The 15,999-nt window shown below is 38.9% G+C and overlaps 1 protein-coding gene across 2 annotated transcripts in view; it reads left to right on the forward strand.

Moving 5' to 3' along the window:
• The window catches only part of BTBD7 (BTB domain containing 7), a 60,813-nt gene that overhangs the window by 28,799 nt on the left and 16,015 nt on the right, over window positions 1-15,999 (forward strand). For both annotated transcript variants that reach the window (XM_040256597.1, XM_040256596.1), the window contains 3 exons: window positions 6,041-6,249; window positions 10,867-10,942; window positions 13,933-14,093. In XM_040256597.1, the coding sequence (XP_040112531.1) occupies window positions 6,041-6,249; window positions 10,867-10,942; window positions 13,933-14,093 (446 nt within the window). The remainder of the gene's footprint in view (window positions 1-6,040; window positions 6,250-10,866; window positions 10,943-13,932; window positions 14,094-15,999) is intronic.

Genomic DNA, 15,999 nt, shown 5'->3' on the forward strand with positions numbered 1-15,999 from the left:
GTTGGGAAGATTTCCCCGGAGAAAGGAAAGGCTACCCACCCCAGTATTCTGGCCTGGAGAATTCTAAATATTTAATTGGTCAAAGCGGATCTCACAGCCAATTCCAAAGTCTTGTTGCAAGGAAGTAACACTCTGCCCATTGAGGGGTGGTGGGGATCAGAAGGCTGGTAGTAGGGACTATGTCTAAACAGTAATCTAGCATATGTGGACAATAGTCTCATAAGCTCTAAACTTCTAGTTTAAAAAGATAAAGTAGTCATTCTGTGTTATTTAGCTTTATTTAAAGAAATATATGTAATATTTTGTCTGTAGTGAGGAAATGTAGTCAGTGAGTTCTATAGGGAAGAAGAGCGAGCATGCCCTCTGGAAGTTAATTAGGACCAAATGGGAAGAAACAGTCTGACTTCCATATATCCCGAAACTGACAGAGGGGAAAGGATTTTAGATAGAATGGTGCTACTCACTGTTCAGCACTGTTCTAAGTGGTGTGTGGCTCACAACAAACTGGAAAATTCTTCAAGAGATGGAAATACTAGACTACCTGACCTGCCTCCTGAGAAATCTGTATCCAGGTCAAGAAGCAACAATTAGAACCAGAAATGGAACCATAGACTGGTTCCAAATTGGGAAAGGAGTATGTCAAGGCTGTATAAGCTATTTAACTTATATGCAGAATACATCATATGAAATGCTGGACTGTATGAAGCACAAGCTGGAATCAGGATTGCTGGGAGAAGTATCAATAACCTCAGATATGAAGATGACACCACCCTTATGGCAGAAAACAAAGAACTAAAGAGCCTCTTGATGAAGGTGAAAGAGGAGAGTGAAAAAGCTGGCTTAAAACTCAACATTCAGAAAACTAAGATCATGGCATTCAGTCCCATCACTTCATGGGAAATAGATGGGGAAACTGAGAGACTTTTTTTGGTGGGGGGAAGGGGGCTCCAAAATCACTGCAGATGGTGACTGCAGCCATGAAATTCAAAGACGCTTCCTCCTTGGAAGAAAAACTATGACCAACCTAGACAGCGTATTGAAAAGCAGAGACATTGCTTTGCCAACAAAGGTCCATCTAGTCAAAGCTCGGAGAAGGCAATGGCACCCCACTACAGTACTCTTGCCTGGAAAATCCTATGGACGGAGGAGCCTGGCAGGCTACAGTTCATGGAGTTGCGAAGAGTCAGACACAACTGAGGGACTTCACTTTCACTTTTCACTTTCATGCATTGGAGAAGGAAATGGCAACCCACTCCAATGTTCTTGCCTGGAGAATCCCAGGGACAGAGGAGCCTGGTGGGCTGCCGTCTATGGGGTCGCACAGAGTCGGACACGACTGAAGTGACTTAGCAGCAGCAGTAGTCAAAGCTATGGTTTTTTCAGTGGTCATGTATGGATGTGAGAGTTGGACTGTAAAGAAAGCTGAGAGTCGAAAAATTGATGCTTTTGAACTGTGGTGCTGGAGAAGAGTCTTGAGTGTCCCTTGGACTGCAAGGAGATCCAACCAGTCTATCCTAAAGGAAATCAGTCCTGAATATTCATTGGAAGAACAGATGCTGAAGCTGAAACTCCAATACTTTGGCCACCTAATGCGAAGAACTGACTCATTGGAACAGACCCCAGTGCTGGGAAAGATTGAAGGCGGGAGGAGAAGGGGACGGCAGAGGATGAGATGTTTGGATGGCATCACCGACTCGATGGACTTGAGTTTGAGCAAGCTCCTGGAGTTGATGATGGACAGGCAAACCTGGCGTGCTGCAGTCCATGGGGCTGCAAAGAGTCGGACAGAACTAAGCGACTGAACTGATTCAAAGTGGATCTACAATGAGAAGGAGACTGAGAGTATGCATTTTAAAGCTTCTATAACAACTTGACATTGCCACAGTATTCAAGCAGCGTTTCTACTGAATTTTACTAATGTATTGGTTCATGTTAGATTGGAAACTTAAAAAGAACCAAACTTAAAAATCTGTTCCTTGATGCAAGACAGTTTGAGAAGAGCTCAGATAGACTTTCCACTGACGAGAAATGAATACTTCCACTGCACATAAATGGACCTTCTGATTTATCCATTAGTCTTTGGGATTTGGGTTATCAGCACTTCATCACCAAGAATCTGACCATCTTTGAGTGTGCAGTAGTGTTCTACAAGACTGGTCCAGATTTTTCCAAGGAAATTTCTTTGTATGAAGCCTCTTTGTATCTCATTTCCTAGCCTTTCCCTGCCAGCATCCATTTGACCTTGCTGCTATAGTATTTACATTTCCATCCCATTACTGACAAACTTGGCAAAAGGTAAGTTACCACTAACTGAAATTGTTTACTATAACATGAAAATACTAATTTTGACAATACTAGATAAATCTCTTTAAAATGTCCCTTCCACCTTTTTTTAAATTTTAGCCCAATTTTCTTTTACATTTCTGAGTTAACATCACCATGTTTGGTGAATTTATAAGGTGCTTTTCTGTTCATGAGAGAGGCAGTTCTAAGTGAAGAAGTTATGTTGAGCATTGATTAGTAGAAGACCTAAGTTAAGAAGCATGACAAGGAAAGAGATTTTTAGGATGGAAGGAAAGGATGTTTCATTAAGTATGACTTTCTTCCTAGTTGTATGACCATGGGCAAGTTAATTCATCTTTGTGAGTCTTAGTTTTCTCATCTGTAAAATGGGAATTATAATATTACCTTCTTCAAGAATATTATCAAAATTAAGCACAGAAATGTTAGCATTATGATTTGTTTTTAATTATCTACCAGGTGTCAGTGCTATAGCATCAGAGATAAAGGGGGGTCACTACCCCAGAGGAGCGCTCAGTCTGACAGAGGAATCAGACAAATATGTCAGAAATGTAAACTAAACTAGTATGAGAATTTAATGCTATTACAGAGAGAAACACAGGACATTGTGGAAGATTTTAGGTAGGAGGAACACCTAACTTTTGACTTAGGCTTTGGGGAATGGGTAGGCTTTTGAAAGAGGCAATATCTCAGCTGACTCTAAAAGAATGTGGAGGTCTTATGAAGGAAAAATTAAGAGACTCAGGGTGGTTGAGTGGTTTGCCCAAAGTGACTTTTCTGCTTAATGCCCAAGTTGGGGTTTCAAGCCAATCTGATTTCAAAGTCCGTTTTTCATATCATGTCTTACTTCTTTGTAAACCTGAAAAGTTTAAACCATATGATGTTATCTTTCTCTTTCCTCTGCCAATATCCTGGTTTTAGTAGGACTGTGACACATTCTTTTAAATAACCACTTTTTCTCTTTTATTTTGCCCTGGTTTGCCCCCAAGCACATCTACCAGATTGCCTTCGCTGTCATGGTGATTCATACTACTCAGCTCTACTCCGCTGCCTGCTTTAAAACAACAGAAGTCCTCCATTGGCTACTGGGCGAGGCCTGTCCTCCTCAGCTTGGCATTCAAGACTTACTGTAAAATGATGAGAACTGTCCAGGACTTCCATATTTCCCACTTTTCATGAGCACATATTCATGCCTCTGGTGTCATTTACATGCAGCTATCACTTTATAAGGATGCCATTTTAAGGTTTAGATTAAATAATCTTCAGTCTTTAGATTTAATTACTCTCTTACAACTGAGTGCTCATACGTGCACACACACACACTTACTCTGTTATTTCTAAAAATGATTTTATCATTATGACCAAAAGAGCTCGGATGTCATCCTTCTTTAGTTCCATACCCAGCATAAGGGTTCTTGGTTATTGCTGTTGTTTAGCTGCTAAGTCATGTCTGACTCTTTTGTGACCCCATGAACTGTTGCCCACCAGGCTCCTCTGTCCATAAGATTTCCCAAGCAAGAACACTGGAATAGGTTGCCATTTCCTTCTCCAGGGGATCTTCCTGACCCAGGGATCAAACCCGTGTCTCCTGCATTGGCAGGTGGAGTCTTTACCACTGAGCCATCAGGGGAGTCCAGGGGTTCTTTGTACTCTACTCATAATGTGATGAGCTAACCTCTGCTCCTACATTTTTCTGGAGGGATCTTTCTTCTAGAGGGATCCTTTTTTTGAGGAGAGGTAAAGAGAACGGTTCTGATTGTTAGAAATTTCTTTTTAATAATGAGTCAGAATCTCCTCTTTTACTATCCGTTTGTTTCCCAGGACTTGCCCTTGGAACCACGGATAATTGGTCTTTTTTTTTTTTCTGCCTCATGAGGTTCCATCAGACATTGAAAGATAGCTCTTACGTCTCTCCTTGGGTTTCTCTTACATAAATCAATAATAATATTGTTTGTTCAGAGCTTTTTTTCATTAACAGGCCTCAAACTCTTCACTGTACTTTGGCCCTCCTCTGAGAATTCTAGAGTTTTGTCATTGCTGGTCTAAAACCACAGGGCTTAGAACAGAACACAGCATCCAGTAGGACAGCAGTGCAACATTATTCCTTTGATTATGACTCTATGCTTGTGTCTTAAAAGCCTGTGATTGTTCTAGCTTTATAGTAATCATTTCACATTTGGCATTCATTCAGTTAATATACCCAGATACTATGTTTACATAATGGTTGTAGGTAAGCTAGCTCTTCTTGTCATCTTACTCTGCAGTTGACTCTCTTTAAATACAGAACTTAAGATTTTTTAAGTTAGATTTCACCTTCATTTTGATCCATCTTTTTAGCTAATTTTGACCATTTTATCCAGTGTATTTTTAACTGTGTTTCCCAGCTTGAGGTTATATCAAGACTTCGAAGCCTACTGTCCAACTTGATGAACATCAGAAAAGTAGAGACTCTCCACTCCATCTCAGGAGTTGACCAGTGCTTCTTACACATGATTCTGTTAGCCAGTGTTCTGTCACCCCTCCACATCTTTTTGTCTTACCTTCAAAGATCTCATTTGTACATTCAGCAAATTTTTATTCAGTGCCTACCATGTGGAAGAAGATACCAGTGATAGAGTGAAGACAGCGGTCCCCATCTTCTCAGCTAACAATCTAGAGACATCATGAAGTGTTCTGTTAAATGCTTTACAGAAATTAGATTACACGGTTCTCTATGATACTCAGTTTCTCTGTTGTCATATCAAAAGGGGAGGATGCATTACTTTTTACAAATTCTATATTGGCTCCTAATGATCATACATCACCTGAAAATGGGAATCGTTATCATTCTCTTTTCACGGGTTCACAAGAACTTTGAGCTTGGAAAGTTTCCAGAGTTTATTCCTGACCTTTCTACCTTTTATTGTATCTTTTAAACCTCCGAGCTCATTAGAGAGCAGCCTGTTTAGCTACATTTTTGGCGGTGGCATCTAATTCCCCCATTATTGGGATTCTTTTTGTATTTTATGGTAAACTTAGTTGTGAAGAATGTCTGTCCAACTTTAGCCATTTTCCCTTACACAGTCTTTGTCACTCCAATTCTATTTGTGTTTTATCTTTGTATTTTGAAATTGTTTTTCCTAAGGAAAATAGCTGACTATCCTCAGATGTTTTTCTTCTCTTCTTAATGCACTTAAAGTGTCATAGTCACTTTCTCCAGGATCCTGGTCCTTTTCACTTAAACCTTGTATTTCTTTTTAGTTCAACCAATGAACAAAAAACTGCAGTACTCTAAGGGATGAAACTATCAACAATGCAAAGTGTTGGTTTTTTACTAGAATAATACCCAAAACAGATATCCTCATAGTTCCTAGAAGATAGCCCACCCATATCCCTAAGTGTGGGTTCACTTATCCATCAGGTGTCATCCAAACCTCAACTTGCCAGTTCCCACAGCTGTATCATTCCTACCTATTCTTCCTTCTTTCCCCGTTGGTCTAGTGCTCTCTGCTCTGTCTTGTACAGATTTTGAGTTGCACATAGATGTTTATTTTTGTGGAACGGCAGATTCCCTGTAGTTGTCAAAATCTGTTACGGTTACCAGTTGCTACCCCATCCCATCCAGTCTTGGTGACTTCCATGAGATATTATCATCTCTGTGTTCTTTTTTCCTATTGCTACTTTTACAATTGGTGTCTAACACACTGATGTTCAATAATATTTATGATTAATCTCAAGAAGTATTTGCCTTCTCTTTTAGGCTGTGAGGATATCATTGCTGAAAGCATCTCATTAGATACCTTAATTGCCATCCTCAAGTGGAGCTCTCATCCATATGGCTCTAAGTGGGTGCACCGACAAGCTTTACATTTCCTCTGTGAGGAATTTTCCCAGGTCATGACTTCGGATGTTTTTTATGAACTCAGCAAAGACCATCTGCTTACTGCTATCCAGTCTGACTACCTACAGGTAATCATTTATACACCTCTCAAGTTCACTGTCATTCGTCTGTGCACCAGGAAGCCCATCTGCGCTCAGTGATTCTCCCACCCAGGAGATCAGCCCACCCAGGAATGCCCTCTTTATTTTGGTGCAGCCGAAGGTTTCTGGGTCTCTGGCCCTTTGTGCTCACTGCCACCATCACTGAGCAGTGTGAAGCAGCCCAGGTCCTAACCAGCGATTCCCCAAAGGGGTTCTGGCAGTAGGCAAGGTTGGAAGCATATCCCAGTGGGTGATTCTCTTGGCTTCTGTTAATAGTAGATTCACTATAACAGCTTCTTTTATTTTTGGTAAAATATCAGAAGATACTTAGACTTAAGCAGCACAAAGTAAAAATAACATTCAATTTCAGACCTATTCGGACATTTCTTAAAACTCAGTGTATGAGTCCTGCTGAAGTATAATAATGTTTTCAACTACTTACTTTTAGTCAGGAGTACGTTTAAACAAATTCTTGTATTCTTATATATCATTTATAATTAAGTAATTTAAACTAACAGTATATTTTTTTTAAGTTAAAAAAATACTTTGAGGTAGAGTTTATTCAAGTTTTTTTTTTTCTTTTTTGCATTGGCTGTATGACTTTTATGCTGGTAACTGTACAGCAGTTTTAATGTTATGAAGTTATAAATTCATTAAGCCATATCCTATTTCTTTGTATTTGTACTAAAAAAATCATGAAATGCTTTCATCTCAGTCAGCAGTGCAGTGAAGAGTTAAATAATCCACTTAGCATCTGTATTTTTCCTTCATACATTGCTTTGATTGTACGACATATGTTGTCATAATTGGTTTTGATCTGTTTAGGATCTGTTTTCATTAACCTTATTGTTTCACTGTCCTGATGCAGACATTATAGGAGTTAGGATTTGTCAGTTCAGTTTCCCCCTCAGTCTGCCTCTGCCATCACGAAGCTTCCATAAGCCTCTTATCCTTATCCATCAGAGGGCAGGCAGAATGAAAACCACAATCACAGAAAACTAACCAATCTGATCACATGGACCACAGGCTTGTCTAACTCAGTGAAACTATGATCCATGCCATGTAAGGCCACCCAAGATGGACAGGTCATGGTGGAGAGTTCTGACAAAATATGGTCCCCTAGAGAAGGGAATGGCAAACCACTTCAGTATTCTTGCCTTGAGAACCCCATGAACAGTATGAAAAGGCAAAGATAGGATACTGAAAGATGAACTCTCCTGCTTGGTAGGTACCCAGTATGCTACTGGAGATCAGTGGAGAAATAACACCAGAAAGAATGAAGAGATGGAGCCAAAAAGAAAAAACAACACCCAGTTGTGGATGTGACAGGTGATAGAAGTAAAGTCCAATGCTGTAAAGAGCAATATTGCATGGGAACCTGGAATGTTAGGTCCATCAATCAAGGCAAATTGGAAGTGGTCAAACAGGAGATGGCAAGAGTGAACATCAACATTTTAGGAATCAGCGAACTAAGATGGACTGGAATGGGTGAACTTAACTCAGAATACCATTGTATCTACTACTGTGGGCAAGAATCCCTTAGAAGAAATGGAGTAGCCATCATAGTCAACAGGAGTCTGAAATGCAGTGTTTTGATGCAGTCTCAAAAATTACAGAATGATCTCTGTTCGTTTTCAAGGCAAACCATTCAATATCATAGTAATCCAAGTCTATGCCCCAACCAGTAATGCTGAAGAATGCTGAATGGTTCTATGAAGACCTACAAGACCTTCTAGAACTAACACCCAAAAAAGATGTCCTTTTCAGGAAGTCAAAAAACACCTGGAATAACAGGCAAATTTGGCCTTGGAGTACAAAACGAAGCAGGTCAAAGGCTAACAGTTTTGCTGAGAGAATGCACTGGTCATAGAAAACACCTTCTTCCAGCAACACAAGAAAAGACTGTACACATGGACATCATCAGATGGTCAACACCAAAATCAGATTGATTATATTCTTTGCAGCCAAAGATGGAGAAGCTCTATACAGTCAGCAAAAACAAGGCCAGGAGCTGACTGTGGCTCAGATCATGAACTCCTTATTGCCAAATTCAGACTTAAATTGAAGACAGTAGGGAAAACCACTAGACCATTCAGGTATGACCTAAATCAGATCCCTTAGAATTACACGGTAGAAGTAACAAATAGATTCAAGGGATTAGACCTGATAGAGTGCCTGAAGAAGCATGGACGGAGGTTCATGACGTATAGGAGGCAGTGATCAAGACCATCCCCAAGAAAAAGAAATGCAAAAAGGCAAAGTGGTTGTCTAAGGAGGCCTTACAAATAGCTGAGAAAAGAAAAGATGCAAAAGGCAAAGGAAAAAAGGAAAGATATAAGCATCTGAATGCAGAGTTCCAAAGAATAGCAAGGAGAGATAAGAAAGCCTTCTTCAGTGATCAGTGCGAAGAAATAGAGGAAAACAATAGAATGGGAAAGACCAGAGATCTCTTCAAAAAAATTAGAAATACCAAGGAAATATTTCATGCAAAGATGGGCACAATAAAGGACAGAAAAGGTATGGGCTTAACAGAGGCAGAGGATACTAAGAAGAGGTGGCAAGAATACACAGAAGAACTACACAAAAAAGATCTTCATGACCTAGATAACCAAGATGGTGTAATCACTCACCTAGAGCCAGACATTCTGGAATGCGAAGTCAAGGGGGCCTTAGGAAGCATCACTATGAACAAAGCTAGTAGAGGTAATGGAATTCCAGTTGAGCTATTTTAAATCCTAAAAGATGATGCTGTGAAAGTGCTTCACTCAATATGCCAGCAAATTTGGAGAAGTCAGCAGTGGCCATAGGACTGGAAAAGGTCTGCTTTATTCCAATCCCAAAGAAACGCAGTGCCAAAGAATGCTCAAACTACCACACAATTGCACTCATCTCACACGATAGCAAGTAATGCTCAAAATTCTCCAAGCCAGGCTTCAACAGTATGTGAACTGTGAACTTCCAGATGTTCAAGCTGGATTTAGAAAAGGCAGAGGAACCAGGGATCAAATTGCCAACATCTGCTGGATCATCAGAAAAGCAAGAGAGTTCCAGAAAACATCTATTTCTTCTTTATTGACTATGCCAAAGCTTTTGACTATGTGGATCACAACAAACTGTGGAAAATTCTTCAAGAGATGGGGATACCAGACCACCTTACCTGCCTCCTGAGAAATCTGTATGCAGGTCAAGAAGCAACAGTTACAACTGGACATGGAACAACGGACTGATCCCAAATTGGGTAAGGAGTACATCAAGGCTGTATGTTGTCATTCTGCTTATTTAACTTGTATGCAGAGTACATCATGAGAAATGCCAGGCTGGATGAAGCACAAGCTGGAATCAAGACTGCTGGGAAAAATATCAATAACCTCAGATATGCAGATAACACCACCCTTATGGCAGAAAAACTAAAGAGCTTTTGATTAAGCTGAAAGACGAGAATGAAAAATGCTGGCTTAAAACTCAACATTCAGAAAACTAAGATCGTGGCATCCAGGCCCATCACTTTATGGCAAATAGATCAGGAAACAGTGAGAGACTTTATTTTTTGGGGGGAAGGGGGCTCCAAAATCACTGCAGATGGTGACTGCATCCATGAAATTAAAAGACGCTTGCTCCTCGGAAGAGAAGTTATGACCAACCTAGACAGTATATTAAAAAGCAGAGACATTATTTTGCCAACAAAGGTCCATCTAGTCAAAGCTATGGTTTTTCCAGTAGTCATATATGGATGTGAGAGTTGGACTATAAAGAAAGCTTAGTGCCAAAGAATTGATGCTTTTGAACTGTGGTGGTGGGGAGTAGACTCTTGAGAGTCCTTTGGACTGCAAGGAGATCCAGCCAGTCCATCCTAAAGGAAATCAGTCCTGAATATGCTGAAGCTGGGAAATATTGAAGGTGGGAGAAGGGGACAACAAAGGATGAGATGGCCCATGGGGTCACAAAGAGTTGGACACGACTGAGGGACTGAACTTAACTGAACTTGATGATTGTTTAGAATCTTTGCATTTCTTCTTGGAATGTAAAAAACTTGGAGAGCAACCTGGATTATGTCCTAAGATTTTAAATGCAGTACAAAGAAATGAGAAGCACATTGCCATTTCACAGACTGTGCCTGAGGGGTCCTTCACCAGTCAGTAGCATACTTCGTGGAGATCATAGTGTCTTCTGCCAAGACAAATTGCCATACTTGTTTTTTCTTGCTCCTGAAGGAGACAGCAGCCAAACTGTATCTTTACACTTTTACTTTCATGTATTTATCTCCATCTTGTCCCCAAAAGAATTTAAAGGAGCTGTATAGAAACCATATAGTAAGATAAATTTAAAACAGGGAAAGAAAACAGTTTAAAAAACAAATAAAGATGGAAATAAGAGTAAAAATTTAATTTGAGCCAAGAATGAGGTTACTGGACCAAATGTATATAATTGGGTCTGTGTATTTGCTTCCTGGTATACCACAGGTTTAGGTCAGACATTTGAAACCGCCAGTGTAATGAGTGAAACCTGGCATGTTGCACATTGTATGTACTTTATGACATAAGAGTCTTTAATGAGATTAACGTCTATCTGTTTGCACTAAAATAAATATAAACTTTTTTATTATAGGCAAGTGAACAAGATATCCTTAAATATCTGATTAAATGGGGTGAGCATCAGTTAATGAAGAGAATAGCAGACAGAGGTAAGCTCAGAAAACTAGCTTACAACTGTAAGTTTTTCCCAAAAGTTACTAAAGTGTATGCTGCACTTTAGTCTTGACAGTTACCGCTGTTGCCTGGTGAAAATAGAAATATTTACAATCAGTAAAATCCTTTAGTGGAATGGGTATGCTTGGTTAGAAATAAACATCAGAAAGTTTAATTTTGCATTTTAAACTGTAACTCTTAATATTCTCTTTCTGTGTGTTTAATAATGTATGTTGAATGATTTATAAAAGTATTAGAGTATAATTTTTCAATTAATGAGTAAATTGTTACAAAGGCATGTTGTTGATGAAAATATTTTAGAATTAGGTGGTAGTGATAAGTGCATAGCATTCTAAATGTTCTAAAAGCTACTACATTGTACACTCTAAAATGGTTAAAATGGTCAATTTTACATTATGTGAATGTTGCTTGAGGAAAAAAAATATATATATGGCTACCAAAGGGAAGCATGATTGTTGTTTATTTGAAGTTTTTGTGAAAGGTAAAGGAGAAATGATACTTTTGCATGGCCTCCAACCAGGGGACACTGCAGAAGAGAGGCAAGCAGCACATGTCGCTCATGATCTTAACTGTGGGAGCTTGTGCTTATGTAGCAGTCTTACATCTATATCTAGGGTGAGCCCACCCACCTATGTGACTTCCTTCATATAATTTTGTATTTGTCTATATAGTGAACCCAAATAAAAATATTTTTATTTGAAAAATTAAATGCAGGTTTCCCTTTCCTCTCACTTTTGACAGCTTTATATGGATAAATTTACATGCCATAAAGTTTATGTTTGAAGTGTTCAAGTCAGTGTTTTTTAGTATACTTAGAGTTGTTGTTCTCACATTTTAAAATATTTTTAAAAAGTAAAGCTGAACCTGCATTCAAATCATTTTATAGTGTTCCTTTAATACACTGCTACCAAGCTCTAGGAAACAAAAGCAGTCCTCCTACCTTAATTCTCCTAATCTGTGGCCTGCACAGATTTGAAAATTTTTAAATATAAAAACCATTACTGTTAATTTGGGACATTTTTGAAATGCCAGTATACAGTCTATGCTGCTGCTTTAAAGATTCTAAATTTGCAAATTCACCTACTTGCTGAAATTTATTTGTGATCCCCAAATCAGTACTCATGACACTTTCAGTCATTTGCAGAAATGCACGGAATGACAGAAGATTTGAATGACATAGGTTTCCAGCTTACGGTAGAGCAAAGTGATACTCTGCCATCTTAACTTCAATTCTCAAACAAGTGTCCTTTTCATAGTCTTTTTAGTGCTGGGTTTTTTACATCTTAGTAGGATTTTCTGGTAAACCCACTGTCTAAGATAGCCTCCAAGTGTAATACTATTAATACTGTCTAGTGTTCCTAAGTCCAAGAGGGCTATGATGTGCCTTATGGAGAAAATGCGTGTTAAATAAACATTGTTCAGGTGCATGGGTTACAGTGCTGTTGGCTGTGAGCTCATTGTTAATGAATCAACAATATATACTAACAAGGTGTCCTTAAACAGAAACACAGATAAAACAAGGATTTGTCTTCATTGGCTGACAAAAATATTGTGACCAGAGGCTCAAAGGAACCTAACTGTGTGTTTCCCTTAGCAGCAATGGTTCAGTATTCACTAATTGTTGTGGTGGCTTTATAGAACAGTACCACCCCAAGTAACAAGAACCGATTATATATAGTGCTCAATAATTATCAAAGGCTTGTTTGTTGATGTAAAGCTGGTAATGGTATGTCATATTTTTGGGGGCAGATCATGAACATCCTTGATAAAATTTCCATTGTTTAATGGTTTTCTGGCTGGGTTAGAATGGGAGGCTCTTCCAGAGATGAGAAGGATGCTGCACGAACCAGACTGCACCTTTGTCTCAGTCACTTTCATGTATAAGGTTCTGCCCTTACCTGGTACATATCTGGGGATTTCATGGAATATTTCGTTTGAAAACAGAACACCACTACTTTGAGAAAAAATTTCTTCTGAAAAGCAGTGCCTTATATACATATTGAATCCAAAGCATAACAAGGCAATAACAAAAACCCTTTTCCACACACTGGCAACAATTTTAATAAGCCTCTCAAAAAACAGTATCTCTTTATCACATTATTTAAAGGAAAATACCAGTTTACCTGTAGTGTTTGTGGAAAAAATCCAACCTTTATATTGTGAATGATAAAGATCTTATTTTTAAGCAAAAAAAAAATGATAATATATATAGCCCCCTAGTTTAAAGATATGATTAAAAATTCCTCAAATATGTTGTTTTCCTTCCCACCTCACTATCAAAAACCATATATATACTTCAGATCTTCCTCTTTCACTAATACCCCATGAAAAAAAAAAAAAAACATTTATTCTCTGCTTTGGACAGTGGAATATATTACACATGAACTTTTATGCATGAACATTTCTGTGGAAATTTAGGAGACTCATAAAATTCTTAAATAGAGTGTACATTAGGTTTTGCTCCTTTAAGGTATCAGGTAATATAATTTTAGATACTCAGTAAATTCCTATTAAATCTGTATAATAGCTTAATGAGCATACTCATAACTTAAAGTTACCAGAAATAATGTTTGTCCTGTATTACCCTTATTATAAGTTGTATTAAAAAAAAAAAACTGGCCCCAAAAGTGAGGAACATTAAGAAAAAGCCCTTGATCAAACTAGATTTTAATAGATTGTTGTTTTTTCTCCAGTGAGTTAGTATGCAGAAAAGAATTCTGTCTTCTTTAATGCAGAAAATTATAAAGAATGTTACCATACTATTGACACCATGCTTTTTCTTTGTCCAAGAATATCTCTATTAAGGAAACTTCTTAAGCCATAAAAGTAATTTATTTATAGCACTTTTTAAAGCAGGTAAATTTAATATAGAGGATTACTGAAAGTATACTTAGAAAAGAAAGAGAGCCTTTCTCTGGAAATTTGAATTTGGGTGGAGACTTCTCATTTTCCGTTTCTGTCATAGAGCCAAACTTACTGAGTGGCACTGCTCATAGTGTGAACAAGAGAGGTGTGAAAAGACGGGACCTGGACATCGAAGAGCTTAGAGAGATCCTTTCCCCTCTCTTACCTTTTGTACGAATTGAACACATCTTGCCTATAAACAGTGAAGTCCTAAGTGATGCAGTAAGTATCTTTCTTCATTTATCCCTTTCATGAAAATAATGTGTCTTTTTTTTTAATCATTGTAAATAATTTCTCCTAGTGGAGTATCGTGAGACTAAACTCCATGAAGACGGAGACGGATGTCTGTTTGGTACTGTGTTATGTCCCCAGTATCTGGCACATGGCACAAATACATGTTTGGTGGATGAGACTTGAGTTGGATGTATCAGTCTTACTTTTGCAGAAACATAGTCTCTAAATGGAGTTAATCCAGCAATTTATCCGTGTAGATCAAGTAGTCCTCATTTTAAATGGAAAGAGTAGAAGTTACCTTTGGAGACTCTCTCAAGAATAGCAGTAAATCAGAGAGCAAGAGAGGAAGAGATTGGTTCAGTGTAAAAGGGGTAAATGAATCCTGTAATTGTGTTTCAGGTAAAAATTAATAGAGCTGACTGATCATGTTACTTTCACAATTTTTATGTGAATTTTTTTAGACTATAAGAATTGCTCCAATTAATGGTTGACCAACCTAGATAGCATATTGAAAAGCAGAGACATTACTTTGCCAACAAAGGTCCGTCTAGTCAAGGCTATGGTTTTTCCAGTGGTCATGTATGGATATGAGAGTTGGACTGTGAAGAAAGCTGAGAGCCGAAGAATTGATGCTTTTGAACTGTGATGTTGAAGACTCTTGAGAGTCCCTTGGACTGCCAGGAGATCCAACCAGTCCATCCTAAAGGAGAGCAGCCCTGGGTGTTCTTTGGAAGGAATTATGCTAAAATTGAAACTCCAGTACTTTGGCCACCTCATGCAAGGAGTTGACTCATTGGAAAAGACCCTGAGGCTGGGAGGGATTGGGGGCAGGAGGAGAAGGGGACGACAGAGGATGAGATGGCTGGATGGCATCACCAACTTGATGAACATGAGTTTGAGTGAACTCCAGGAGTTGGTGATGGACAGGGAGGCCTGACGTGCTGCAATTCATTGGGTCACAAAGAGTCGGACACAACTCAGCGACTGAACTGAACTGAACTGAACTGAACTGAATGGTTGACAGCCTGGAGGAGGAAATGGCAGCCCACTCCAGTATTCTTGCTTGAAGAATTCCATGGATGGTGAAGCCTGGTGGGCTACAGTCCATGCAGTCGCAAAGAGTAAAACACAACTGAGCGACTTACTACTAATATGGTTGGCAAAAATACTCTTCACAGATTGGTTTATAACTTTAATAAAATACTGTAAATGCAATAGTTTTTTCCAACTGCACAGAAACATTGTAAAAGTCATCTGGAAAAAAACTGATAAGAATTTTTTAAGTTCTAAAAGAAAAAAGAAAAATAAGGAGGGATAATAAAAGGCCAGCTTAAAACTAAATATTAAAAAAACTAAGATCATGGCATCCGCCCTCATTACTTCATGGCAAATAGAGGGGGAAAAGGTGGAAGTAGTGACAGATTTCCTCTTCTTGGGCTCCAAAATCACTGCAGATGGTGACTGCAGCCATGAAATCAGAAGATAGTTGCTTCTTGGCAGTAAAACTATGAAAAACCTAGACTGTGTTGAAAAGCAGAGACGTTATTGTGCTGAGAAAGGTCCATGTAGTCAAGGCTGTGATCTTCCCAGTGGTCACAGACACTTGTGAGAGCTGGACAGTAAAGAAGGCTGAGCGCCAAAGAATTGATGCCTTTGAACTGTGGTGCTGGAGAAGACTCCTGAGAGTCCCTTGGATAGCAAGCAAATCAAACCAATCAATCTTAAGGGAAATCAACCCTGAAGACTCATGCGAAGGACTGATGCTGAAGCTGAAGCTCCAGAATTTTGGTCATCTGATGCGAACAGCTGACTCATTGGAAAAGTCCCTGATGCTGGGAAAGATTGTGGGGAGAAGAAGAAGAGGGTGTCAGAGGATGAGATGGCTGGATAGCAT

The sequence above is a fragment of the Oryx dammah genome, unplaced genomic scaffold, assembly GCF_014754425.2.
Source record: "Oryx dammah isolate SB20612 unplaced genomic scaffold, SCBI_Odam_1.1 HiC_scaffold_16, whole genome shotgun sequence".
Classification (NCBI taxonomy): Eukaryota; Metazoa; Chordata; class Mammalia; order Artiodactyla; family Bovidae; genus Oryx; species Oryx dammah.